Source organism: Ips typographus, linkage group LG4, assembly GCF_016097725.1.
Source record: "Ips typographus isolate SLU linkage group LG4, UJ_Ityp_2.0, whole genome shotgun sequence".
Lineage (NCBI taxonomy): Eukaryota > Metazoa > Arthropoda > Insecta > Coleoptera > Curculionidae > Ips > Ips typographus.
This window is the reverse complement of record NC_138425.1, coordinates 13,254,616-13,280,771: the sequence shown is the minus strand read 5'-3', so window position 1 is coordinate 13,280,771 and position 26,156 is coordinate 13,254,616. Positions and strand designations below refer to the sequence as shown.

The 26,156-nt window shown below is 34.7% G+C and overlaps 1 protein-coding gene across 6 annotated transcripts in view; it reads left to right on the top strand.

Annotated features, from left to right (window-relative positions):
- Hecw (Hecw ubiquitin protein ligase) overlaps positions 1–26,156 on the top strand; it is a 40,384-nt gene that overhangs the window by 2,474 nt on the left and 11,754 nt on the right. For 2 of the 6 annotated variants that reach the window (XM_081978441.1, XM_081978442.1), the window contains 11 exons: positions 12,022–12,120; positions 12,173–12,505; positions 12,556–12,756; positions 12,809–13,094; positions 14,862–15,083; positions 15,140–15,414; positions 15,469–15,648; positions 15,703–15,974; positions 16,029–16,214; positions 16,286–16,387; positions 17,234–17,490. In XM_081978441.1, the coding sequence (XP_081834567.1) occupies positions 12,022–12,120; positions 12,173–12,505; positions 12,556–12,756; positions 12,809–13,094; positions 14,862–15,083; positions 15,140–15,414; positions 15,469–15,648; positions 15,703–15,974; positions 16,029–16,214; positions 16,286–16,387; positions 17,234–17,490 (2,413 nt within the window). Of the gene's footprint in view, positions 1–327; positions 497–2,868; positions 2,978–10,847; positions 10,880–10,937; positions 11,069–12,021; positions 12,121–12,172; positions 12,506–12,555; positions 12,757–12,808; positions 13,095–14,861; positions 15,084–15,139; positions 15,415–15,468; positions 15,649–15,702; positions 15,975–16,028; positions 16,215–16,285; positions 16,388–17,233; positions 17,491–26,156 lie in introns of those variants that run through there. The other 4 variants (XM_081978444.1, XM_081978446.1, XM_081978445.1 and 1 more) reach the window with 4 other exon arrangements.

Below are 26,156 nucleotides of genomic sequence, written 5' to 3'. Positions count from 1 at the left end.
TTTTCATTGATTGGGTTTGGCCTACGTTAGTACGCGCGGGCCAGGTCCAACAATTAGCGCTAATTATACAGTATTTCAATTAAGCAAAAATAGTAGATTTTGGTTTGGTTTAAACAATTTTGCATATATGGGATGGCAGTGTTTCCATTGCAGTTTTTTAGACTTTTTTGGGCTTTGCCATTTAATCTCCGGCCGTTGTGCGACTACGAGGCCCGGCTGATTATGAATGAAAGCCCCCCCCGCGCCTCTCTCGCCCCCTCTTCCCCACCCACCGTCCACGTTCTTTCATAATTCCCTACTTATCTACCTCAGCACACGCCTTCAGTGTAAATTCGAAACCGGCTAGTTGAGCTGCTGCCGTAAAGAGACAGTTTATGGCAGTACCCATATTTTGCGCAGTACTATTTCCCGTTTCGTACCGGTATATTGGAAAATTGTGCATTGTGCCGTTTTGGTTCCGTCGACCCTTACTCGAGGATAACCGTTTCTCTGAAAGGTACGTCTAGCAGTTCAGTTGACAGTACTTGGAGTACTACTTCAAAATTGTACTTAACAATTTCACGTGCCATTTCTAACCCTATATTGAAAATTGTATTCATTAGTACTTTTAAAGCTCCCCAGTGTTTGCCAATTAGGTTACATGTAAAGTAGTCTGAAAGGTTTACTTTATTGTAAAGTGATTATTTTGTTTGAGGTAATTTTATTAATCTGCCAAGAAAAATGTGTAGGTATTTAGTTTTTTTTTGTTCAAACAGATATTTTTCTTAAACTTGGAACATAGGTTACGTTCTCAGGTTTACATCCTAACAGTTGTAAGAATGTACATGGTTTTCAAGGGGCCATGTCCCCTTTAACCACCCCGAACTTTTTTGTGGTGTGCCACTGAAGTCTAAGAACATTTTTCCGCAATTCCTTGTTCAATTTAGAAACTTTTTTGTCTCTCTAATTTTTTTTGGTATTTGCCACCGTTTGCAAATTATTTGCTAAACAATAATCTCTGTTCTTGCTTAATTTTACTGTAATTGTTAATTACAACATTTTTTAATGCCAATACGTGTAGCAATCCAATTTATAGGGCAGCTAGAAATTGCAAAAAATGAAAAGCTTTCGGGACACAGAGTGGAAAACTCACTCAAAGGTGCAAATTAATTTTTTCTCTCATTTTGCTGGTTCCTTTCTTAATTCAGTAAATGTAGAAACCAACTTTTTACTAGAAAATTGCAGTTTTTGAGATACAGCTGCCTTTTTTTCCTGGTTACCGTTAAAACATCTTTAGCTTGCCTAACCTGAGAAAACACTAAACAAAAGTGTTTCTCGTTTTGATGTCTTAACTCGCAAGAAGAAAATTCATAAATCACCATCAGTTACATGATACACCAACTTACATAACGTGGCAATTAAACGTAAAATGGTGAGAACAGGCATGAACTACTTCTACATACGAAAACGTTGTAAAAGAGAACATTGAAGCAACGAGAAATTAAGAAACTTCCGGCCTGAAGGATGTTTTGACAATTTATTTTTTTTTTAAATGCTTGGTTGTTAAAGTTGTTACGGTATAGCTAATTAAAGACGTTTCATTGTGCTACTTGCTGATCAAGTTAGCAATTTTTTTTTGCTTACGCAAAACTATATTGGCACATTTAACTATTATTGTGACTTCCGGAGATATTCAAAATAACAGTTTTCAAGAGGAGTGCAGTATAATATACTGCTTTATAACTAACTTATTACCATACTAAATAGCCGGATATGTAAACATTAAAAATTCAACCGTAGGCAGTTGTCAAAAACGCAGAGACGAGACGTCCGAGAGAGATAAAAGGGAAAAAAGGCCCAACAATTCGGGATGAAATGTCCGCTTTGTCTGATTTCCATCAGTCATTGTTTTTTCGTCAGACCACCTGGCCAGGGTATTCGCAATTCAAATCGGTCGATACCTGAACACCGGACCGGGCATACCCTCGAAGAACCACCCCGCTATTTTATTTAACTCGGAATAGTTACTTTTGAATGTTGTCATGATGATAATGATATTAGCGTGTTCAAGCCAAGGCAAACAATAAACAATCGCGTCGAGTCAATGAAATCGGTTTATTGAATGAAACAGGTAAGTATTACAATGAAATAGTACGCTCGGTCACCGCGAACTAGTTCACTTTGAAACTTTCATTCGCGCCATACAGATGAATGAAATAGAAATCGCAATTTTTTCGGTCGTCAAACATAGGAGAAAATGTGCTGTTTGCGCCAAACACAAGACAAACCTGTACTGGAACTCCGTGTGATATAAGTAGAGTAGAATTCTATTTATCGACTATATTCTAGGTGTCGGACATTCTATGCACATAGAGCTAGAAAGCCACAACATTGCGTGAATTTGGCACCTCTTAAAGGTCTCCAATTCTCGAATATAGTCGATAAATAGAATTCTACTCTACTTATATCACACGGAGTCCCAGTGCTGGGTAGAAATGTTGATTGCTGGAAATAGTATATTATGTTATTAGGCGTAGAAAGAGGCGATTATTGTGCTGAGCTCGGAATTGACAACTGAGCGAAGCACAATAATCGCTTTCTACGTCCGTGTAACGTATACTATTTTTTTTTCAAGCGGCATGTATACAGGGTACTAGCACCCATTTCGGTAATTTAGGTCGCTTTACGGCTTCACTGAAACTTTATTTGACAATACAACAACGCAATTAGTAGTATTAGTACAATTTGAATTTTGAATTAGTGTGCCATGGACATCACGATTTTCGACAGATGACGCTAGACAGCCATAATACGCCCTCTGTTAGACAACTTTGAAAATAGCTTCGTGTTGTTATCGAATTAGCCGTGTTGTGTCAATCAGTTTTTGTCTCAGTCCGTTTGTTTATGTTGATTTTGAATTTGATCACAAATTTAGCCCTGACACCTTCAGGAAAACTGTGTATTGCAGAGCCAAGCCTGACAAGCCAATCAAAGCAAAGTAAGTGTTGCATTAATTTCATCTGCTTTTTTCTAAATGCAACGCTTTCAGTCTGGATCAAGTTCTGGACATTATTTTTTTACCTCCTAGGATATGATCTGCCTTTCTACGCCGGCAGTACAGGTACACAATAGGCTTATTTTAGACCGCTTGAAAAAAAAAGGTGTTTTTTTATGTAAAACTAGTTGGGATAGTTGAAATATCGATAAAGACATAGAACACGTAACCGAACCAACGCTTTTTCAAATATTTGCCATACCAACCACACAAAACCCGATACTGCAGAGGTGTCAAACGCGACATTCAACCTGTTTGATCCCGTATCACGGAGAAAGACTCGAGTGCCACCTACAGTTTTCTCCAATCTGCCTACTGAGGAGGCCCATATGGCGAACGCTCTCTTTACATAACAAACAAGCTCGACAGTTTCGGACCTAATAAGGTGGGCGTCATTTTGCGAAAAATATACAATACCCAATAACAACTTAAACAAAACGTATGAGAACCGGAAAGAGACAATACTACTATACTGCCTTTAGTTAGTTTTGTGCTCCTTTTGCTCCGGATGTGGCTCGTTATGCCCGTTTCTACTTTGTTGTATTTAGGTTGCAGACTTTTTAGCTTGTAAACTGCATTGTGGGAATCAAAACCTCATCAACTGGCCTAATTTACCCATTTACAAAGCAGGCAAATTTAGTATGGCAACTAAACGGTTTATTGCCTTCCGATATCCGCATAAGGACCCGGAGCCTGACTTATCATTCGTTCGGCGATTATTCAAGCCCACTATCCAATGTTATAAGAATGCGCGCCCACTCGTTCTTTCAGTTATTGATGTCACTTTAATAGGTATTAAATTTTTATGGATGCTCTTTCTATACCGTAAATTATTTACAGGTAGGCTGCTATGAATAGTAAGAATGTAAATCCATGTAAGAGGGGAACAGCAATTACTTTCTCATTTGTAATGCTGGTACACAGATTTTCAAAATTTGTATAATTTTTTTGTTGCCAAGTAAATTGATTGTTTAAGTTCTAAAGCGGAATCCATTCCTCCTTGGTATCCCAACTACTTATTTGCTAAACAAATCCCTGGTGTAAAAGAAATTTCAAGTTTTCTCGTCGATGCGCCTTTAATTAAACATCCTGCAGCCGATCCACCGGATGCAATTCCCATTAAAAATATGGTTTTGGCCTTTTCTACCGTAAAATTTTACGACTCGACTTCTATTAGCGACTGGCAATTATGCGAAATGATTTGCGCGAAATCGCGTTTGTGTCTCTAACGTTCTTTTCAAACCGCAAAAGTTTGGAAATTAATTTGTACCCACTGAATAGTCACCCACGGATTACGTGAATCTTCCAAGTTGGGCTTACTTAACCGAAAAAAATTATTGCAAAGCTTTCACACTCTGTATACAGATTACATTCACCAATTCGTCTTAACTCTTTTGTCACAGCAAACTGAAATCGGAATAGTGTTTGTGATTGGGAAAAGCTGCTTTTTTTACCAATCACTGTGCTGAGGGATGCTTGTAAGAAAATGTTTCAACTTACACAGGATGTTTTCGTTATCATATTGTAAATCGGTGTAATAGGTATTTAAAATTTTATTCTCGAATACAATACAAAGTTAAACAAGAATTGAAAAGTGTTAAGAGATTGTGTCAATAAAATTTCACGTTTTTACACCTGCACCGCTATTGAAAAACTTTTTGACCCGTGACGACCACCTCGTTTCCGCTTTTCAGTTTACTTTAACTTGAATTGCAAATTCCTGTTAAAAGCTTCCTGAAGATCTTCGAGTGGTTGTTGCACTTGACCTGGGGGTACCAGTAATGAACTGTACATGAAAAATGAGTTGCTGGTACCTTCAACGTAATTTCTCTGAAAGCAGTTGGCTACTATAAATTGAAAGCATCTGCGGTTCAAATTCACTATAAGGTTTTAATTCGGTTAATCTTTATGAATGACTTTCAGACCGGTACAGGTTCAAGTGAGGCGGAAACGGTCAAGCAAGCTGACTAACCAGGCATTTCTGATATTTCTACTGTTATTGTAGTTTAATTTGAATTGGCCTTGATCCGAGAATGAACGAATTTACAATTAGCAATTGTAAAGACGCCGGAAGTGTGAACATGTGGATAAGCAGCATCTCGGAGGCGGATATGGCACACGGCATCGAGGATATGCGCCACTTGAATAATCCACCGTCAATATCGAAAGTCATTGACGTATACCCGGAGACAAAGAGAGTTTTTATTTGAAATATTATACTTTAAATTACGTCACTGGTTAAAATTCTTGAAGAAATAGAATCTTTACAGTACCTAATTCAAGTTAATACCACACTGTTTAATTTATAGCTTTATTACAGTAGGATTGTGGGCATTTCTGGCGGAAATTGTTCTACCCAAGCCGCGATTTACAACAACAATTATTCATAGAACAACAGAAAAGTCGTATTAATTATCAATAAAACGTCCAATGGCCACCAAAGAACTAGAGTGAGTAATGACGTTCTTGACCTATTGTCACAAAAATACAGTAGTAAATCCGGTTGAAGTTCCGCTGTTCTTAAACCGATTGTTTGAAGCAACAATAAACAGGACGATGTATGTTGTGTTGAACTGTTTAAAATCGAGTGCGAACCACTTGTCATGCAAATTGTGTCCGTTGGTAAGCGTTAAAAAATCATACAGGGTGTTTCAGATACAATGCATGTACATCCAGTTTCGATTTTACGAATCTGATCAAACACCAGTGGAACTAACCTCCTACATCAATATTTGTCAGGAAAAGTCAACAAATTTATGTGGAACTACTTCAGAGATAAAAAAAATAGTATTGTGCGATTGGAACATGAGTACTTTGTGCAAACAGAACAAAAACAAGTTAAATAAGGAGGTTATTAAAGATATTTCCGTTGACTTGGAACCGCATTGCCAAATAGTCCGGAAGTTGCTGGAAGAAATCCGGAAAATGCCTTCGAATCAGCAAATGCTCATCGGCGTGTCGTCTGGGTGGATTTTAGGTTTGTTGGCAATGAGAGTAGGAAGAACTTTAGCTTTGGCCGTTGGCGGAGGTTTGATTTTATTGCAAGTGGGCTGCGATATGGGATATATTTCGGTGAATTGGAATGAACTGAATCAACTCAGCCAGGACGAACGGAATACGTCCAGAGTGCAGAATATTATGGCGAAACACAACAGAAGTTACCAGACTATTTCGGTGCCACGTTGGATAAAAAACGCTTTAGAATTTGCTAAAGTTAATATGACTTTGTCTGTTGGTTTACTTGGGGGATTTTTGATAGGATTAGCAACGTGTTAGGTTCTGTTATGTTGTAAGCTTATTAATTAGGTGTATTTAATGACAATACTTATTAGCTAGAACCGACTTCACCATTTTGGGCAAAACTTTGTCTAATTCTTTTACATACAAAATAGAGACGAATATTTGAAGTTACTGTCTGAACTGTGATTGAGCCTCTTTTGTCATTTTCTTCCGTCATCATTCATTCTTCGCAGCCAAAGAATTCGACAATTCCTTAATGATGCTCATTCAGCTGTCAAAACTAAAAGTAATCCACTTTCATTCAACACGATAAGACCCATTATTGCCACACCAAGTATTTTGTTGTTATCATCGTCTTCAATACCGTACACACGAACCCGGCTTGAAAAATGCCTCGTAACATGACCGGATGAAGGTCGCGCCTATTTATTCGTCGACTGACCACTTATCACCGGTCTAATTGACATTTTGACACGATGAGAGAGAGAGATTAAGGTAATTTTACACCTCGTTAAAGTTACACAGTCGAAGAATATTTCGACTGGACGGATCACAATAAAATTTAAATGTTAATAGTCCTTCTCTAGAGGAAGTGTCGTGTTCTGCTCGTTTGCTTCAGACCGATCGTTTCTTCCGATAAATAAAGTACCTTTCAGAGTCAAGAGTTCTTGGGCAGTTGCATTTAGGTCTTCACAGACATATTCAGTGTAATTCTAGCAATAAAAAAAAAAATGACAGACCACAGACAGTGTTTTGTCTGGCTATGAGCATGGAACATTATGGTGGTGATTCACAACAGGAAACGCCATTTTCCTACTCGATACTATCGAGTTAAGGATACGGAGAGCTATTAAAAGTTAGGTCGTAGCCACAATCTTAGAAGATCCGCATCCTGCCCCCGATAAAATACTGGGAGGAAGCAGGAAGCATGGCTTTATAATTTCGCGGTTTGTATACAAGACAAAATTAGCCACGTCGTTGCGTTTCGGATCTATTCTGAGATCGTTCGATCGTGCACACCAAACAAAATTTTTGATTGGTCTATTAAAGTTTCGTTATATGCCGCGACCGTTCCGAAGTCGTTAAGTACGAAAAGCCTACCCTAACCGTCGCCGGTACCGTTACCTAAGTACCTGGAAGTGCAAACGTCGATCAGCAGAATAGTGAATAATCGATTTATGATCGGTACCCGCTCATCGATTGCGACCTCAAAAAAATTTTGAACGGAAATCGGGCGGCCATAATTAAGTAATCATTCCTTATTTCCACAAATCCAACGTGACCGCCATGCCCAATTATTGTTGATATTTACCAGTACCAAGAAAAGCGCAATCGACGCCATAACGAGTCATTCTTGAACGTGTCTATCATTTTAAATCAATGTTCGATCGTTTATTGGGTGACATTGCGAAATACAGGGCATGAAGTAAATGCCACCATAAGTTTACGGTATGTTGACTTTGATTCAACCTTTATTTCAATTATTAATTTGGCAACATAATTTATGATATTATACAGGGTGGTCCAGTTTTAAATGTCAATAATTCACCAATCGATAGCCCATCAAAAAATAAGTTGACATACATTATGCCATTTTCCTGAAGAACGCTTCCTAAGGAAGACACAGACCTCCAAAGTTGCTACAACTGTCAGACCGTTTGACCAATTTTGATCAAATTTGGGACAAGTAATTATGAAATAAGTACTCGTTATGTGATGTGAATGACATTCTTCAAAATTTTTTAGACGCGTCGATATAGGGGGATAGTCTTTATTTTCTACGCTTACTAAATATTATTCAAAATTGACAAAAATGTCTACTTGGGTTATTGTATTTTTTACTTTAAAATGGTTCAAAAGGATTCAAATCTGGTCATCTGTGAGGTTTACGAGTTAATTTTTGACACTGAAAATAGTCAAAAAACCGGGTTGTTGGAGTAATGTTTACTGGCGTTCAATTTTTTAGACTAATCCGAATTTTCGAAATTTAGAATTAAATTTCCGAATTTTCGAACTAATTTAATTCTAATAATTAGTGTTCAAGACTAATATCGTAGCATTTAATGCGAAAATTGTTTAATTTTATCAATGAAAAGTTTGAAACAACTTTTACTATAAAAAATAGTTTAAAATTCGATTTTTGAGCCTTAAAGCACAGTGAAGCGTCTAGAAGTCAATTTAATACTAACAAAGCGTAAAATGGCATGTTTAAGCGTATGGAAAATGTAAAAATAGTTTTTTAAGTCTGCTATGTCGAAAACTTGGTGAAGATAACCCTAAAACTCCATTTTCCAAGATGAAAGCAGTTTTAAAGCCCTAAAAATAGTCCAGAGTTCTAAGAAAATGAAAAGCAAAGTAAAAAAACTTGAAAAGTTAGTCTTCAAGTCAATTTTCATGAATCTAATGTCAATATTCTGTATTTATGACTAAAATATTGAAATGTATTTTCAAATTATGAAAATTTACTTCAAATGCAAATTTTAAGCTTTTGATGTCACTTTTCATTGGTTCAGAGTCACTTTTTGGTGTCCAAGTCAATTTTCAAGGTTAAAATGTGTGAATTTGTAGTAAAAAATTCTAGATAAATTAGTTTTTGACTACAACCTAATTTTTACTACTAAAGTTTTTCAACTTATCTGAATATTATAACCACTGACTACAAAGACAGTTTTAAGCCTTTCAAGTCAATTTTCACAGTTTCCAAGTCAATTGTCAAGGCTAAAGTCTTTCAATTTGTCTGAAAACTGTGAAAACTGGTTACAAAGACAATTTTTAAGCCTCTCAAGTCAATTTTCACCGTTTCAAAGTAAATTTACTGGTTAATAAGTCAATTTTCAAAACTAAAGTCTTTCAATTTGTCTGGAAACTATGAAAACTGGCTACAAAGACATTTTTTAAGCTTCTTAGGTCAATTTTCACCGTTTTCAAGACAATTCTTAAGTTGGGTTGGGTTGGTTTTGGGTCTTGAACGTAATAACTCAATTATCTCTTAAACAAAGTTTCAAATCAGAATTTTATAAAAGATACTTATTTTGTTAAATTGAACAAGTAAAGTAAAAAAAATTGAAATTTTTGAAAAATATCTAGTGACGTAGAAAATAAGGTAGAAAAATTAATAGACAGAGACAGTTTCGACAAACGTCATTAAATCACTTAATGAGTATTAATTTCATATGTATTTGTTCCAAATTTGATTAAAATTGCTCCAGTGGTCTGACAGTTATGACAAGAAACCGATTTTTTAAACTGAACTTTTATGGACTGTATTTTCCTTGAAAAGCATTTTTCATGAAAATGACATAATGTATGTTAACTTATTTTTTGATGGGCTATCATATGGTGAATTATTGACTTTTAAAACTGGACCACCCTGTATATCGGAATTTTAACTCAATTAATGTGAAAGTTACTTAGTAGTTATACATGTATGGGAAAAAGTATTGCAAATTAATGCTCTGGACAAAGATGAAGATTTTGTCCGTTAATTGTGTCAATGTGACATGTTGGTTGAACAGAAAGTCTCATTTCGATTGACCGTGTAATGGTTGATAACAAATTGAAAATCGTTTTTCACGGACACAATTTTTCAATTCCTTCACTTTAATGAACGATTATCATTGGGAACCAAATACGTTAGTATTGTATAGTTCTATCAATTTTTTATTTGTTGTCACTGTCAAAAAACGTCACTTCCTGCCTTTTGACCCAAGCCACTTACAAAGTTTATCTCCCTCTTGGTCTAGAGTCTAGCTAGAGCATTGATTGAGTAATCTCTCTACTTATTAACAACACATTATGAATAATTACAAAAAAAGCATCAGTGGTTATACATAAAACCTCAAAACAAATTGAATTCTGTCATTGGACTTCCCGTTTTGTTTGACATACAATGAAATTAGATTATGCCATAATTTGGTTTACACTATTAAATTTACATACCGCCAACCGGAGAAACTGATTATTATAACCTAAACACTTCCTTTCTGACTCATGTTATCAACTGTTTTGGAAAAAATTATTTAAAACCTATTTCAAAACCAGTCAAAAGATTTATTTTGATTTGTTGTTTTCTTTGGCAGCCCCAACGAAAACCTTCTTAAAGCGTCCTTTTCACAAGAACCAGATGTCGTCTTGACTGCGTCAGAACGGAAGGAACTAGCTTTATTGTTACCTGACGGTCGTAAAAATTTAATCGGATGTTCTATATCCGGTACTAAAGAAACTGAAAATATCGGGTACTAAGGGTAAGGGAAACGTTCAAGGGAATTAGGGCCCAGAACAGGACGTGCGTGCACAACTTGTGGCTCGATTTTCTTTTTATGAATGTTTTCACAGGTGTTTGCGGTTTTCAGTCACGTCATGATCGGCATTACTTCACAAGAACCAATTCTAGTAATTTGCGTCATTAGTCTGATTGGTTTTATGCGTAATTTAGTTAAATGAGAAATTGAGCCAAAACCAGTGATAATAAAAATTTAATCGGAAGCCGGTCCTGGCCTATATCCGGTACTGTACCTGCTAATATGCGTTATGTGACCGGAAGGATATTAATTATCAATGGAATGCGGCCCATTCTGAAAACCGGCCGATGATCAGATACAAAACGTGCGTGTTCGGTTTCGATTTTTCATAGTATTCATTGAGTCACGCGCTTATTTTATAGTGTTTCACTTGGTTTACCCTCGACAATTATGAATGACCTAACCGTTGATCCATTCAAGCATTCAAGAACAATTTTGCCAGAGTTCAGTAGTGCAGCTAGTACAGAAGAAGATTTTTCTTGTTTTTTAAAAGGTAATGTTTTTGTATAGTTTGTTTAGGCGTTGCTATTGTCAGTCTTAAGTAAGAGTGGTAGATTAAACCTCGTTCTTGCTTAAGTATTGTAAAAAAGGAAAAAAAGGGTATTGATTTCATCTCTATGCAGTTTTTGTCACCAAAATGTCACAACCAAGTGATAACCCTGTTAAACCAAAATCATTCATCATTCATTCAACTTAAGCGGCGCAAGAATGAAGTTTCCAAATTAGCACTTAAGTAATAAAACATCGATTTTAAATTATCTTCACTTGAAAGGTCGAAAAACTCATTCACGGCCTAAAACTTTCCCTGAGAATAAATCAATATTTGATGTATTATAAATATTATTATAGTTGTTTAACAAGTTTTATATTAAGTTTACTAAACCAATTTACGAGAAGTTTGGTTAGTGATAAGACATTTTCTAATCCCTGATAGGTCTTAATTATGATTTTAATTAGGAATAGCAAAAACCTCTCTAGAGCAGAACTGTTGATATGGACGTAATTTAATGTTATATTAGCACCGCATATTTGCGAATTACTTTAAATTGCAGTAAAAGTGCGCTCGCACTTTCAAGTTCACTTTTACCGACTTTTCTCTATAGGTACGAGCACGTATGTACATGAATAAATTTAATTAACGTTAGGATAATTAATGGGGCTGACTGAGCTCGCCGTGTGGTAGCGCAAGGCGAATTTCCTCTATTAATTATTTATAGTTTACATATCCTTGACTCGTTACTTTATCTAATAAATCGTTTAATTTTTACAGACAAAAAATACGTGTTATTTCCCATTACCAGGCATTTACTTTTTATGCTGTATTATTTGTTGTAGATGGCTTTTTAATATTGTTTATATCGCCAGTAGATCCGCATTCCCTCGAATGTGGTTTACACGCATGTACCTATTAACAACCCATTTAATTAAAAGTTGTTTTGGTTTCAGATAGTACTAACGTGGATGAGTGTCTGTGTAAACAGTCGGTACCAGAAGACCAGCAGGAAACGATGTGGCTTTTTGATTTAACTAGACAAACTAATTCAGGTAAGTGAGATTTTACTAGTTCAAAAATAATACTAATAAATTGACATTTCAGACTGTGAGAAACTGATCTGTTTCCGTTATTACGATACTGCCACCTTAGAGTGTCTGGCTCAATCTGAACCCATCCACAAGTTAAAAAAAACAGTCAAAAATAACAATAATATTAAATGCAACGGCATCGAAAATGACGCTTTCCAAGACGAACATGACCTTCCGCAACATCTTCAAGGGCAGCAAGTCTTCCCAATCAAAAACTCCAACTCTTTGGAAACCTTAGATTCCTTTAAAACTTCCACCTCCTTAGAAGATTTAGAGGGCAATAAAGAACAAGAAAATTCTTCAGGTGCCAAGAAGAAGTCTCCTATAAACGGAATCAACACTGGAGGTAAAATTTGTGCACTATCAAAACATGTTTACCACATTTTATCACCACAGGAACTAAAAAGAAAATTCGCTCGAAAAGTGGAAAATCTCCAAGCAAGGAATACCTTCAGATCTGGAACGCTAGTTCACCATCACCCGAGGACGAAAACAAAACACTGGAAAGTACTTTTGCCATGGATTTTGGGGACGAGGCCGCTCCTCCTCTACCCCCCAGGTCTTTTCACAGACCTTTAAAAAGAACTCCAGCTGTGTGTAAGTGACCACTTAACTTGGAAAGTTCAAAAGTTAGTTAATTTCTTTTTAGGTTCATCCTTCACTCCTCCTTCAGTAGAAAGACAGACTAAACCCAAGAAACACTTCACATTAGAGGAGAGTTTTAACTTTGAGATTATTGATACAGACGAAGAATACAGATCTGCTTCGGACTTTTCTGAAGCCGATCCATGTTCCGCTTCCATGAAGATTAAATCAATGTTTGTCGAACCGACGGATAAGCTGATCGGCTCGGACAATTACATTACTACAGTACTCAGCAAAAGTTTAGAATCTAGTCCTGTGAATGCTCATAAGTTGTTAGAAAATAGAGACAGGTGAGTTACGTTGGGAAATTTCCAGTTAATACGTGTTTATCGATCTAGCACCTGCAAAAAGAAAACATATTGCTTTCCGTTTGTTTTAATTAGATTTCGGATAGTTCACAGAAGGTAAACCGTTAAAACGTTGCCAAGATCGAATTTGAAAAAATTACGAATTAATTTTCGTTGCTCGTAAATAGCTTTTTATCTAAATAAACTAACTAACTGATTTGGTTTAGGGAAATTAGGCAGGTAAATTCATCAATAAGAGTAGCCATTTTGTATTCCAACTGATTTTTTGGTACATAAAGAGAGAAAAATTCAATAAGGCTCATGATATGCAAATGACTATTTTGTGTTTTCATGTGTTTTCAATGAATTAGCTTAATTATATAGGTGATTATTTCCCTCATTGTACTAGCAGCCAATAAAATTCAATGAACCTTTCTAGTTCGACCAATGAGAGCCGTTATATACTGAATAAATCCCTAGTTGCTAAAATTTTACACTGACAATTCCACTCATGTACAAAAAATGCCATATATACGTCATCAAAACACGGTTTGCTATCGGCTAATAAGGAAGGAAGAGAGTTTGCTAGCGGATAAAAAAATCGGATAAATTTTGCTGTTGATTTCATCGTTTCCACGGATTTTCACTACACTTCTATTGTTGCAATGTCTCACCTTGAGATTTTTGCTGGCACTGTCAATTTTGATTTTTGTTCGTATTGTTTTGGTTATGGCTCGCTTCGGCTAGAGTTCTACTCCAGAAAATCAAAAGAACCAGAAAAATTTATTTCTGCCAGTACAAGGCAGTAGCAGTCTTATTATATTATTGATTATATTCATGGAATTGTCTTATCAAATACCATTCGAGCTCAGATTTTGAACAGGATAATTTTTCCGCTTGTCTTCTCATACTTTCTTTATGGTACAAAACTCGACCTGTTTGGCAAAATCACTCGAGCTGCGCTCTCGTGATTTAGTTACAACAGGTCTCGTGCAGTTACACCAAAAAGAAAGTGTTCTAAGACAAGCACAAAAATTATCCGGCTAAATCTGAGCTCTTGTGGTATTGCCCCCGAATAAACACCTCCTACCTTTTTCGAATACGTTGTATACTTGATATTAAACGAAACGGGATTTAGACACATATAAAATTTAAGCTATTTTCTTCAATATTAACAATTAATAAATCACTATAACGTAGTTTCCATTAAAAAATTACATAAATTAAAATATTATGACGTCTGATTGTCAATCTGAAATGTAAATAAAAATATACATGGCTGAACGAAAATCTGTCGTCTGCTGGGGTGAGTTCAATATTATCATTAATTTCATCACGTTTAGTTTAGTATTTGTGTTCTAACTAAGGTGTTTTCTTGTTAATAAACTAAAATGTGAGTTTTCAGGAAATAATCTTGACATATACCCCTCGGCGTTCACGTTATATCACGTAAAATGTGCATTGGTAGGTTTTTTGCAAAATTTTTCTTTTAGGCAAATGGTTTTGCCTAAATAATTCTTTGGAAAAAATCCTTCGACCTGCGGTATCAGGATTTTATCGTCGAATTATTTAGTCTCAATCATTTTCCAAGCAAAATTTTGCAAAAAATCACCTATGCACAGTTTACCCGATAAAACTTAAACGTCTCGGGATATAACCTATGATTAAATTTAAAGTAGATTACTTATACAATCTAATTACTTAAATTACACTGAAAAAAAATTTGGCTACTTATGTCTGCAAACCATCTGTATTTGGTTATTTTTATAGTCATAGTTCGACGCAATCCGCACAAAGCAGTAGCGCGTCAATAGAAGAAACGGACGGTGTTCTGGATAGCGAAAGTGATAATAATTTAGCTACTAAGCCGCACAAGCCATTGACTAGGTTAGGATCGCTCCAGAAACCCGACGGCGATATCGCGGAATTGCCAGGAACCCCAGCTCACAAAGTGAAAAAGGAACCGAACAAAGAATTAAATGCTGTTGTTAGGTAATTTCTTAAACCCCATTGTTTAACTTACTAATGAAGTATATTTTAATATTTAGGCCTCATCCTAAAGCTTTGACCAGAGTAGCGGGAATATCAAATACAACAGCTCTGCCCGTATGTCCGCCCACTCCCACTCACCATTCGCGCAAACAACGATGTTCTGGCGAATTGAGGCCACCTTGTTTAAAATCTAATGATCCGCCAGATCTTCCTTTGAGAACCGAAAATGGTGGTGGTGATGTAGTGGATGGTTGTAGCGGCGCTAATGGTTTCAGTGGTGAAGTGCCCCCACAAATCGGATTGATTGCCATGTCCGAGTTGAGGAATACAGGTTAGAATTTCAAGTGGGTGTATTTTGAACTGTCAGTAATTTTGATGTATTTAGCCAGTACCAAGCCTACACTACGGCCTAGTGTATCAATGGAAAATGGAGAAGCGAGTGGTGGAATGTCTCTTCCTCTACAAAGGCTCAGTACCACTCGACTTCCTTCAATTCCGGAAAGAGGTCATCGAATATTAACGCACGCCGATGTGCCTGGAGAGCATGAGGAACCCCTTCCTCCATGTAAGCTACTATTTTTCAACTCAGTTTAAGTACTATCAATTAATACTTCTTTAGTTTGGGACGCTCGAATGGACAGCCACGGACGAGTGTTTTACATAGATCACTCCACTCGTACAACGTCTTGGACACGGCCTAGAGGCAACTCAAGTAACACATCAAACATAGTGGGCGCTGAACAGCACAGACGTCAACTTGATAGACGGTACCAAAGCATAAGAAGAACCATAAGTTCTAACCGACTTGAGGGGAACGACCTATCTGAATTTCCTCCCGGTTGTCGGCTGTTAAACAGACCAGATTTTTTCACTATCCTCCATATGAATCAAGTGAGTTTTGTCCAACTTTTAGTTACTTTAATATAACAATTTTTTTTTATCCAGGATGCTACAGCTTTGTATAACAGACATCCCCCTTTAAAACACATGATAAATCGGATACGAAGAGACGCAGCGTATTTTGAAAAGTACCAACATAACAAGGAGTTGGTAGCTCTAGTTAACATGTTTGCTGAACCTACCAGGGACCTGCCTAACGGTTGGGATACGAAAAAAGACGAGGCTCTAAAGGTAAAATTCGTCTTTTTCTGTTTGTGATGTTTCATTTACTAACTAACACACTAAATTTACTAATTCATCAGCCATTCTTTATCGATCATACTAACAAGAAAACTACGTATATGGACCCCAGGCTTCCTTTAGAATGTTTGTCGGTTTCTCGGAGGTTCTCAGATGATTTGGATGTGAGTACTTTTTGCTGTTTGGTTTAGAGTGAATGTATTTGCTACAAGTTATGCAACCACGCATACAAAGCTGGCTTGGCGTAACAGGAAAGGAAATTTCAATATTATTTATAGGAAATCAGTTCATCACATGACAAACTGTATGAAAAAGTTTGATCTTTGTTCAGAGAATTTATTTGGCAATTTCTATAGATAACTTTGAAATTTTTGTACCTACATGAAGGTATTTTTGACACCAAAAATTGAATACTGTATTATTTGAAAACTGCTTTTATTATTATTTATTTTTCTAATTTGACTTTTACATAATTTTTTACTGTGCTGAACTTTAATGCTTTTTTTGTGGAGTTAGCAGTTAGTAGTAGAGCATTAATTTGTTTAAGTTAAAAATGTTCTTTAACAAAAACAACTTACACATTTGTTCGCATCTGATTTATTATGCTGAAAATCAATCGGTACAATAACCTATCTGTTTCAGATAACAAAGTAATTACCCAGTATTATTTCAATATGTGGATTAGATTTTGTATGTTGTTTAGCAATTAGGTGCGGGAGTGACAAAACACGCATTTGTTTTGTGTGTACCGCAGTCTCGATAAGTTTCATTCTTGTTAACTTACGATTGTTAAAACTTAGGCAAAATGATTGGTAATGTGTGCAGTTTTATGTTGTATCATATTAGGGGTCACAATCAAGTAAGTTTTTCCTGTTTTTCTTAATTTCTTAAATATTTTGTTATGCCAGAAAGTATAGTGTCTATCAAATATTTATGAATGTTAGAAAAATGCTACATTTGACTTGTTTAGATTTGATTGGGGTACTCAACTATCCATTTTTTAATTTTAGGCTCCTATTCCACCACCTAGGCCTTCAACAACCACCACAGTAAACGTACAAACGAATTTTCCGGAAGTTCCGGTGGCCTATAACGACAAAGTGGTGGCTTTCCTGAGACAACCAAACATCTTTGACATCCTAAAGGAACGACATCCACCAGTTGGCAGTTCTTCTTCTTTGAGAGACAAAGTCAACGCTGTTCGAGTCGATGGCACTATCGGTCTTGATAGGCTGAGCCATGACGTTAATTTCACTATACTGCTTAGGTAAGTACCTTTCAAATTTAGTTAGAGAGATTGTTATCGAATGATTATAAGTCCGGTTGTATCGACTCGACCGTTCATGAAGAAATTTACTATTTTATTACAAACACTTTTCCAATTTGTCTTGATATCTGTAAACAAAGTGTCAATAACCATTATCGTGCTGTAGATCTGCCAAACAATTACGACAAGTCAAAGATAAATTCTGGCGAAAAATATATAATTTTGCATCGTTATAAGGCGCTGCTGCAGTCAAGATATGATGAAACTATAACCGACAATTTAGAATCCGATGCTGTGGTGATGGTCCATTCGACCTTGCGCGTTTTTTTTTTTTTCGTAAATTTATTTTTGCCGACTTGCACCAATTCCGTGAGAGTTTTATTACGACCACGGATATTTAATCTGAAAAAAAAAATGCTCATTCAGGTATAGTCTTGCCAGGGTAATTGGTTTCCGCAAGATAATGAATAAAAAACAGTTACTGGAGGAGTTTACAATGTAGCAAAATATGATGAGATTATATTAAGTTTATATTGCAATAACTTGATTTTTCACTAGCAACTTCCAAGACATTTAGTTAATAATGGTAGTATGATAATATGACTTTCAGTTTATTAAATATCATATTAATAAATATCGTATTATCAAATTAGTTTGATAATATACAGTGTGGAACAGCCAAATGGAATAAATTCGATAACGAATAAATGAGAGCGTGTTGGAAAAAACGCTTGGACACGTCGATTTGTATTTTTGAATGCGCATTTATTAAAAAAAATAAAAATTATATAGGGTGTGTCATGTGACAGTGGCCGATACCAACTTTCTTATTTTAAATACAACCCCCTGTATATTATTAGTTTTTTGGATTCTTCAGAAAATTCTAGACATAATTCATGTACAATGTCCCATACCTATCTTCAACTGTTTCGGAAATATTAAGTGTTTTCAGATGTATTACAACAATTAACATTAAAAAAAGAAAATTATTTTATTTCACAAATTCGCTACATTACACTCAATACTTATTAAATTAATGTTTTTTTGTTTTTTTTTACATTATTTGTGAAATAAAATAATTTTCTTTTTTTAATATTAATTTTAGTAATACATCTGAAAGCACTTAATATTTCCGAAACAGTTGAAGATAGGTATGGGACATTGTACATGAATTATGTCTAGAATTTTCTGAAGAATCCAAAAAAATTATAATATACAGGGGGTTGTATTTAAAATAAGAAAGTTGGTATCGGCCACTGTCACATGACACACCCTATATAATTTTTATTTTTTTTAATACATGCGCATCTAAAAATACAAATCGACGTGTCCAAGCATTTTTCCCAACACGCTCTCATTTATTCGTTATCGAATTTATTCCATTTGGCTGTTCCACACTGTATAATATATATAAATCTCACTTTGTTGAGATATACTCAAATTACTCAAACTAATTTAAATAAACCTCTGTAAGGTTTGAACCTTTTATAACAATCATTGATGGTTATCAAATACATATAAACAAAGGATAAATACTGTATTGAGCATTTAGGTTACCGTTCAAATAAACTGCACTTATACAATACCCATTCAAATTACCGAGCCTATTATATTCAAGCAATTTCTATCTGACGGCGCGTGAAAACTGAGTGCAGTTTCCGATTGGTTCGAAAATTTTCCGGTCTCAATTATTATACATTATACTACTAGTACATTAGATTGAGCTAATTAAGTTGTATTCGGTGGTAATTCAATCGAAATCTACATTTAGGGACTTTGTCCTCTTCAGGGGCACTGCAACGCAATTATAAATCTAATAATTAATCTAGTGGAGCATGACAAATCCTGTTGATTAGTTTTTTTACGACTAATACACCTTATACTTGAATGTTTAATCATCACACGTACAACAAACCCAACCAAGACATATTATGAGAGTTTTTCCTATGAGAAGTGACCTCAATTTGCGCCTTGGCAATGTTTTTGTTCGAAACAGGCGGGTAAGCTCGTTTGAAACATTGTTTGTCTCAAAAAAAAATTAGTCTGAGTGCCAGACTGTTTCCAAAACACGGGGGCATTAATTACATAATGGTTGCATGTAAGAGAATGTAATCATCCCGTGCCACGCATTCATTGTTTTCACTTTTCCCACAAATTAACGCTGCAATTTTTCAGGAAAATTGCAATAATATAGTTTTTTGTTTAGTTTTAACTATGACATATCCATATTCGGGTAACGTGCAATTAATGAGATCATTGTGGGTGACGAATACGTTGAAATGCAAATCTGTTGACTCGTTTTGAAGCTATTATGTAAATTAAGTTTTCTCTAAAAGTAATTAGTTCAACCATTTTAGCCTCCTCTAAAATGAGGAAGTCGATTTAAAACTTTATTCCGTTAAAACTTTCTAGTGATTCTTAGGTTTCATTGTTTAAGTTAAAAAAATCCCTAATTAAATTATTACTATTATATTGCATTGACTAACAAAAAATAATAATTATTGAACTTAAAAAGAAAATGACTTGGCAAGGTTAAATATGTTGAAACGCAATATTAAACTAACAATAACCCCTAGTTGGAAAAATTCTGTACCTATGAAACTTTCTGCGGTTAGATAATCGGACTGCATTCGATTATAAACTATGTAATTTGTCGGAAATATGAAACTTGTGAAATGGCTGCACAAACGCAGAAATTTATATCATATAATACAATGCAATATCGAGCGATTATTGAAAAAATTGACTCGAACCAACGTTCCAGTTCTGTCAGCTTGATATTATTATTTCAAACGGTCTGAAGTGTTTCAGTTTGATAGTTTAGGGCAGTGTTGGGCAATATACTTGCATATGTAGCAATCCAAAGAAGCTAATTGAATTACTGCAGTCGGTAAAACTGAAATAAACCTAAAAAAACAAGGTTGTGCCTGTAGATAACAATTTTAAGAAATTAACGATTGGGTAATTTGCTAATTGCTGTATTGTGTTTTAATAAAGTTGGATACATTTAGAATTTAAATATTAGTCATAGGTTTGCGTGCGGTGTCTTTTCATGCACACGCAAACGTGTGCAAAATAGGTTTTTTCACGTTAAGGGGTGAATTATTTTAATAGCTGAAGATATTTGTTTTTTTACTCTTTCGATCCTTTTATTACCTGAACTGCTCTACAGGGTGTCTAAAAAGTCTGGAATATTGCAAATATCTCGAAAACTGCTGATTTTATTTTTCTCAAAATTTGCGTCTTGTTATAGTAAATAACAGCGCATGACGTGAGGGTGAAATGAGGTTCGCAAGTATACAGGGTCAGTCACAAAGTATACCAACTTTCTTAATTCAAACCTAACACACTGTATATTACTTCAGATTTTAAGAGTACTTATAAAGGCCAATTCAACGATATACGATTTTTATTTTTTTTTTATTTTTTTTTTGATTTTTTTTTTATAACAATGATAGGTGTAACAATGACAGCTAACGTCAATATAATGTTAAATTAATTGGCAAATTTTCCTATTACTTAAAATGGTGTTTTTGAGTGAGAAGGATACTTAAGATGTCAGTCTTTTCCTTCTCACTCAAAAACAACATTTTAAGTAATAGGAAAATTTGCCAATTAATTTAACATTATATTGACGTTAGCTGTCATTGTTACACCTATCATTGTTATAGGCAGGTACAAAAAAAAAATCAAAAAAAAAAATAAAAAAATAAAAAAAATAAATAAAAAAAAAATAAAAATCGTATATCGTTGAATTGGCCTTTATAAGTACTCTTAAAATCTGAAGTAATATACAGTGTGTTAGGTTTGAATTAAGAAAGTTGGTATACTTTGTGACTGACCCTGTATACTTGCGAACCTCATTTCACCCTCACGTCATGCGCTGTTATTTACTTTAACAAGACGCAAATTTTGAGAAAAATAAAATCAGCAGTTTTCGAGATATTTGCAATATTCCAGACTTTTTAGACACCCTGTATAATTAGAAGATGTCGTACTAAACGCACCAAGTTTCCATCATGTTAAACGTGATTTCCTACTATTATCCGGCAATGTATTGCAATTTTATGTTATTGCGGTTCACCTATACGTCGTCATAAAGTTGACCGGGAGATGCGGTATCAACTATAACACCAAAAATGTGTTTGTTTTCCAAAAAAATTATCATCATCTGGAGTGATCAACAAGGAAAAATTATTGTCAAGCAAGCTGGTAACGCTATTAACTTTTTGCTAATCCTAAAACTATCAACTTTAACACCAACTCATTTACCCAGTGTATAATTAGAATTACATTTTTAATCGGTCTAAATATTATGCCTACGCCCTATATACAACAACAAAAATCAATTCAACTGTCCGATCAAAAAAAAAAAATACTCATTATCGAGTTTCAAAACTAATTGACAATAATAACAGACTGAGCAGTCCTCGTTACAGTTTTTCTTCAATTAAATCGTAAACTATTTCTTACTTGCCATCATATTTACATGTGATTATTAGTGTGTTAATAACCGAGTGATGATTAGCCACGATACAGGTGACTCAGCAAGCTCTATCTATTAATTTGTGATGTGTATCTGGCGATTTTCTTCGAATTGAGAGAGAAAAAACTGATTTACAGTTCCGGCCATAACTCAACCAGTATCAGCTCGAGATTGTGTCACATTCTGCTCTAAATACTCAAAAGGACTGTACATTTTGCGAAGCCAGTTTGCCCATCAATCGCGCACTTGGGTCGTTCAACTTGATTCAATTTTTTTTTGATCAGTTTTTTCCTGTAAGACGAAAGCAGAAAGTCGCGCTTACGAAATATCCCATTATTTCCTAGACGGTGTACAGTTCGGAGCCTTGAACTTTCAAGAGTTTCTTTTTATAACGTCAGATAATTAGTTTATATTGTCTACAGTTAAGTAATAATGTTATAACGTTTGATCCCCTTAATTATAAATTTATAATAAACGGGTTGATACGAAAAAGAGCGAACTTTAATTGAAAATTCCTTTGCTCAACCATGGTTATTGTGATGATTTGTCGAAAGAAGGATTTTTCCCATAAACCGTTAGATCTCCAAATGCTTCTTGAAACTTGTGTTTTTGGCCACAGGTGTTTAATGCAAAATGTCTGTTACCGGTAACATCGTACATTAACTTCATTTTTACCAACACAAAAAGCATAAACACGGACCCTTTGGTCAAACCGCCACTTCATGGTCTAATTACTACTGCCTTCCTGTTGGAAACGGTGAACAGTTACAACATTCAGTTTTCAGAGTGAAGTAACGGTCGATTTACTAATGCAAGATGCGCCTGTTTGTGGTACATTTTTTTGATACGTCATACAGAGAGTTTGGTACGTTCATTATTCACTCCAATTATAAAACCAACAGGCTCACGAAGAGTTACAACGAAAATAGACAACAACGTGTATATTTATAGGCTGACCAACGCATAGGCGCTATGTCGCAGGACACAGGATGTCTCGATAAAATCTTATTTAGTATGCAGATGTTGGCAGTTTTTTTTTCTAACGTCCCCTGCTGGTTTTTTTCAACTAAATTGTTGTTATCATGCTTAAATTGGTTTTAATTATTACGTTAGATTTTAGATTAATTATTAATGACATGTTGTTGAACAAGTAGAGTATTTTATCATATTTCAAATAACATGATGAAACTGCAAAACCGGTCAATATGAATGAAAATATATGAACACGTGGTTGATCGGATTTCAACCAGTTTCATAGAAATTACACGTTTATGGATGAATTAACTTATTGGCCGTTTGTTTAAGTTTTAAACGATAAGTTGGGTTTAATTATTACTAGAGTCCGGATTTCTAGAAATTTTGCTTTTTGTAAATAATAAAAGCAACTAACCTTTGACATCTAATGTGAACGATTTATGCAAAAACGCATTATTTGACAAATTTTGTTGATGCTTTTTTCTTCGTTTTGTGCTTATTTACTGCTATTTTTGTATGGTTTAACTAATTTTAAAAAACAAGCTTTTCAAGTTTTTAAAAATAAACTAAACCAATAACTGCATTGACAAAAAATTGCTATATTGAGATATTGAAGGCCTTGCAGGACAAAAACATGTTGCAAAATGTATGTATCAATTTACAAATTTAAACTGACCAAAAAATTTCCAAATGCTCCTGAAGTAATCTAAAAAAATGTAAAAACATTCCAAAACACTATAGAACCTCTAATATGCCTTGCAAAGTTTACAAAGCAGCCTAGAAGCTTCTAAAAGCTTTCAAATGCTTTTCAATTTATCTAGAAGCTCTCAAAAGCTTCCATATGCTTCTAAAGCAGTTTAACAACTTCCAAAAGTTTTTAAAACCGTCTACAAGGTTTCAAATGCCTTAAAGGCAGTACAGAACCTTCAAGGCTCTTTAAACTGTCCAAACACCTTCCAAATGCTTCTAAAGTAGTCTAAAAAGGGTTTAAAACACTACAGAAACTCCAAAATGCTTCTCAAGCAGTCTAAAGGCTTTCAAAATAGTCTAGAAGCTTCCAACAGCATTTAGAACACTCTAAAGGCTTCCAAATAATCTCCAACTAGTCTAGAAGTTCTCAAGAAATCCAAAAACAGAAAATCAAGACAGTCTAAAAGCTTCCGTATGCTTCTAAAGCAGTTTAAAAGCTTCCAAAAGTTCAAATTCACATGTCTTAAAAGCAGTTCAGAACCTTCAATGCTCCTAAAGTAGTCTAAAAAGATTTCAAAACACTACAGAAACTCCAAAATGCTTCTAAAGCAGTCGGAGTCTTTCAAAATAGTCTAGAAGCTTTCAAAATTATTTAGAACAGTCTAAAAGATTCCAAATGATTTTCAGCTAGTCTAGAAGCTTCCAGAAGATATTAAAGCAGTTTAGAAGCTTCTAAAAAATTTTGTGAACCGTGTAAGAGATTCCAAATGCCTCTAGAGCATTCCAGAACCTTTAATATGCTGTTTAAACAGTCCAAAAACCTTCCAAATGCTCTCAAGTAGTTCAACAAATTTTTACAGTCTAAAATCTTCCGTACTTCTAAAACATTTTGAAAACAAATTTTGCATCTCTGAAAGAGTTTTGTGCTTTTTTATAGCTTTTTATTTTGCTTTTTAAGCGCCTTTTTTCACGATTTTTGTGCTTTTTAATCCTGATTGTAATTATCACATTTTATAATACTGCAACAGTTTTACGTGCTACGAACCTTCGACTTTGCTTTTTGCAATTAGACGGTAATTGCTATAAGGTCATTTATTAAAATTGTATATTTAAAAATTGATTAGATTCAGCTGATTCTATACCTTGGTTATAGTGTATAGTAATTTTAAATGTATGGAAATTATACATAAAATACAATAAGAAGAAAACTAGTGCAAATCACTGCTCTAGACAAAGATGAAGCGTAACTTTGTGACAAGTGTCAGTGTGTGACGTCATTCAACAGTTGGTCACGTGACCACTTGGTCACTAAGTCTAATTGAACTGTCAAATGCTAAAACTTTGGAAATCCGCTTCTTTTCAGGTACTATACAATTAAATTTTCCACTAAATTTCAATTGATTTTTCTGTTATTCATATATCAATTGGAAAACTACCACAAATTTTCTATGACTACCATAAGTCGATGATGTTACCACTCGCTAAAACTTACTGTTTGCTTGATGTATTGTTCTGAAGCCAATAAGGACAGTCGCTTTTTGTGCTCAAGTGAACGTGCGAAATGCCTCTATTATAAGAGTAATTTCCGTACTATTTACTTAAATAAGTGTTTACCGAAAAAAAAAAACATAAACACGCTGGTGGGTTACATTTAATAGTTTAAATTAGCGACATTGGTAACACACTTGAGTTGCCTTGAACTACATTTTTACGTGTTATTATCTATGAAAAAACCATTTAACCGAAGCGGAAATGTGCAAAATTCTTCAATTACAACTTTACTGATGCTGGTGGACTTTTTTGTTTGTTCATTAATGTCACGAATTAAATAGAGAGAGAATGAATGCAAAAATATTTTAAAATTTCAAACAAAAATCAAACTTACTGACGTTTTTACGCAACTTTATCTCTTACCGTTTAATTGGTCAAAAACAAAACTACGTCACATTGACGGGCTTTTTGAACAATGTAGTTTTTCAGCAACAACATTCTAATGGCACGAAATTAGCAGTTATCAAATAACACAAATTATCAATAATAAAGTTGTTTTTAACTATTTTATAATAGGAGGAAAAATCCCTAATAGCCAAGAAGTAATTACAATCTACAATAAAAAAAGTCTGCATGTATGCGAAAACTTATACATTATGTATTAAGCGTCTTCAATTACACCTTGTTTTGATTTGACTCTTCTGGTAACGGATACGATGCCTTTTTTGAAACAATAGAAACAAAGTGCGTCAGCTTTAAAACATTTTATACACGCCTTCTAGTACGGACATAGGTAAAAATGGCATTCTACAGATAATCCAGTGTGTAATTTTCTTGATGATTATTTAATTGCTCCTAGATGGTTATGATAGTTTTAATGTATTCGTGGAAAATTAAAAACTAATTTAATGATCAATATACAAGCAGAAACGCATACAATCTGTATTGAAGCCCGAAACGGTTAGAATCCAAAGTACAAAAGGTCGCCGAAAAGAATCATGACACATGTCACCGAAAATCGATA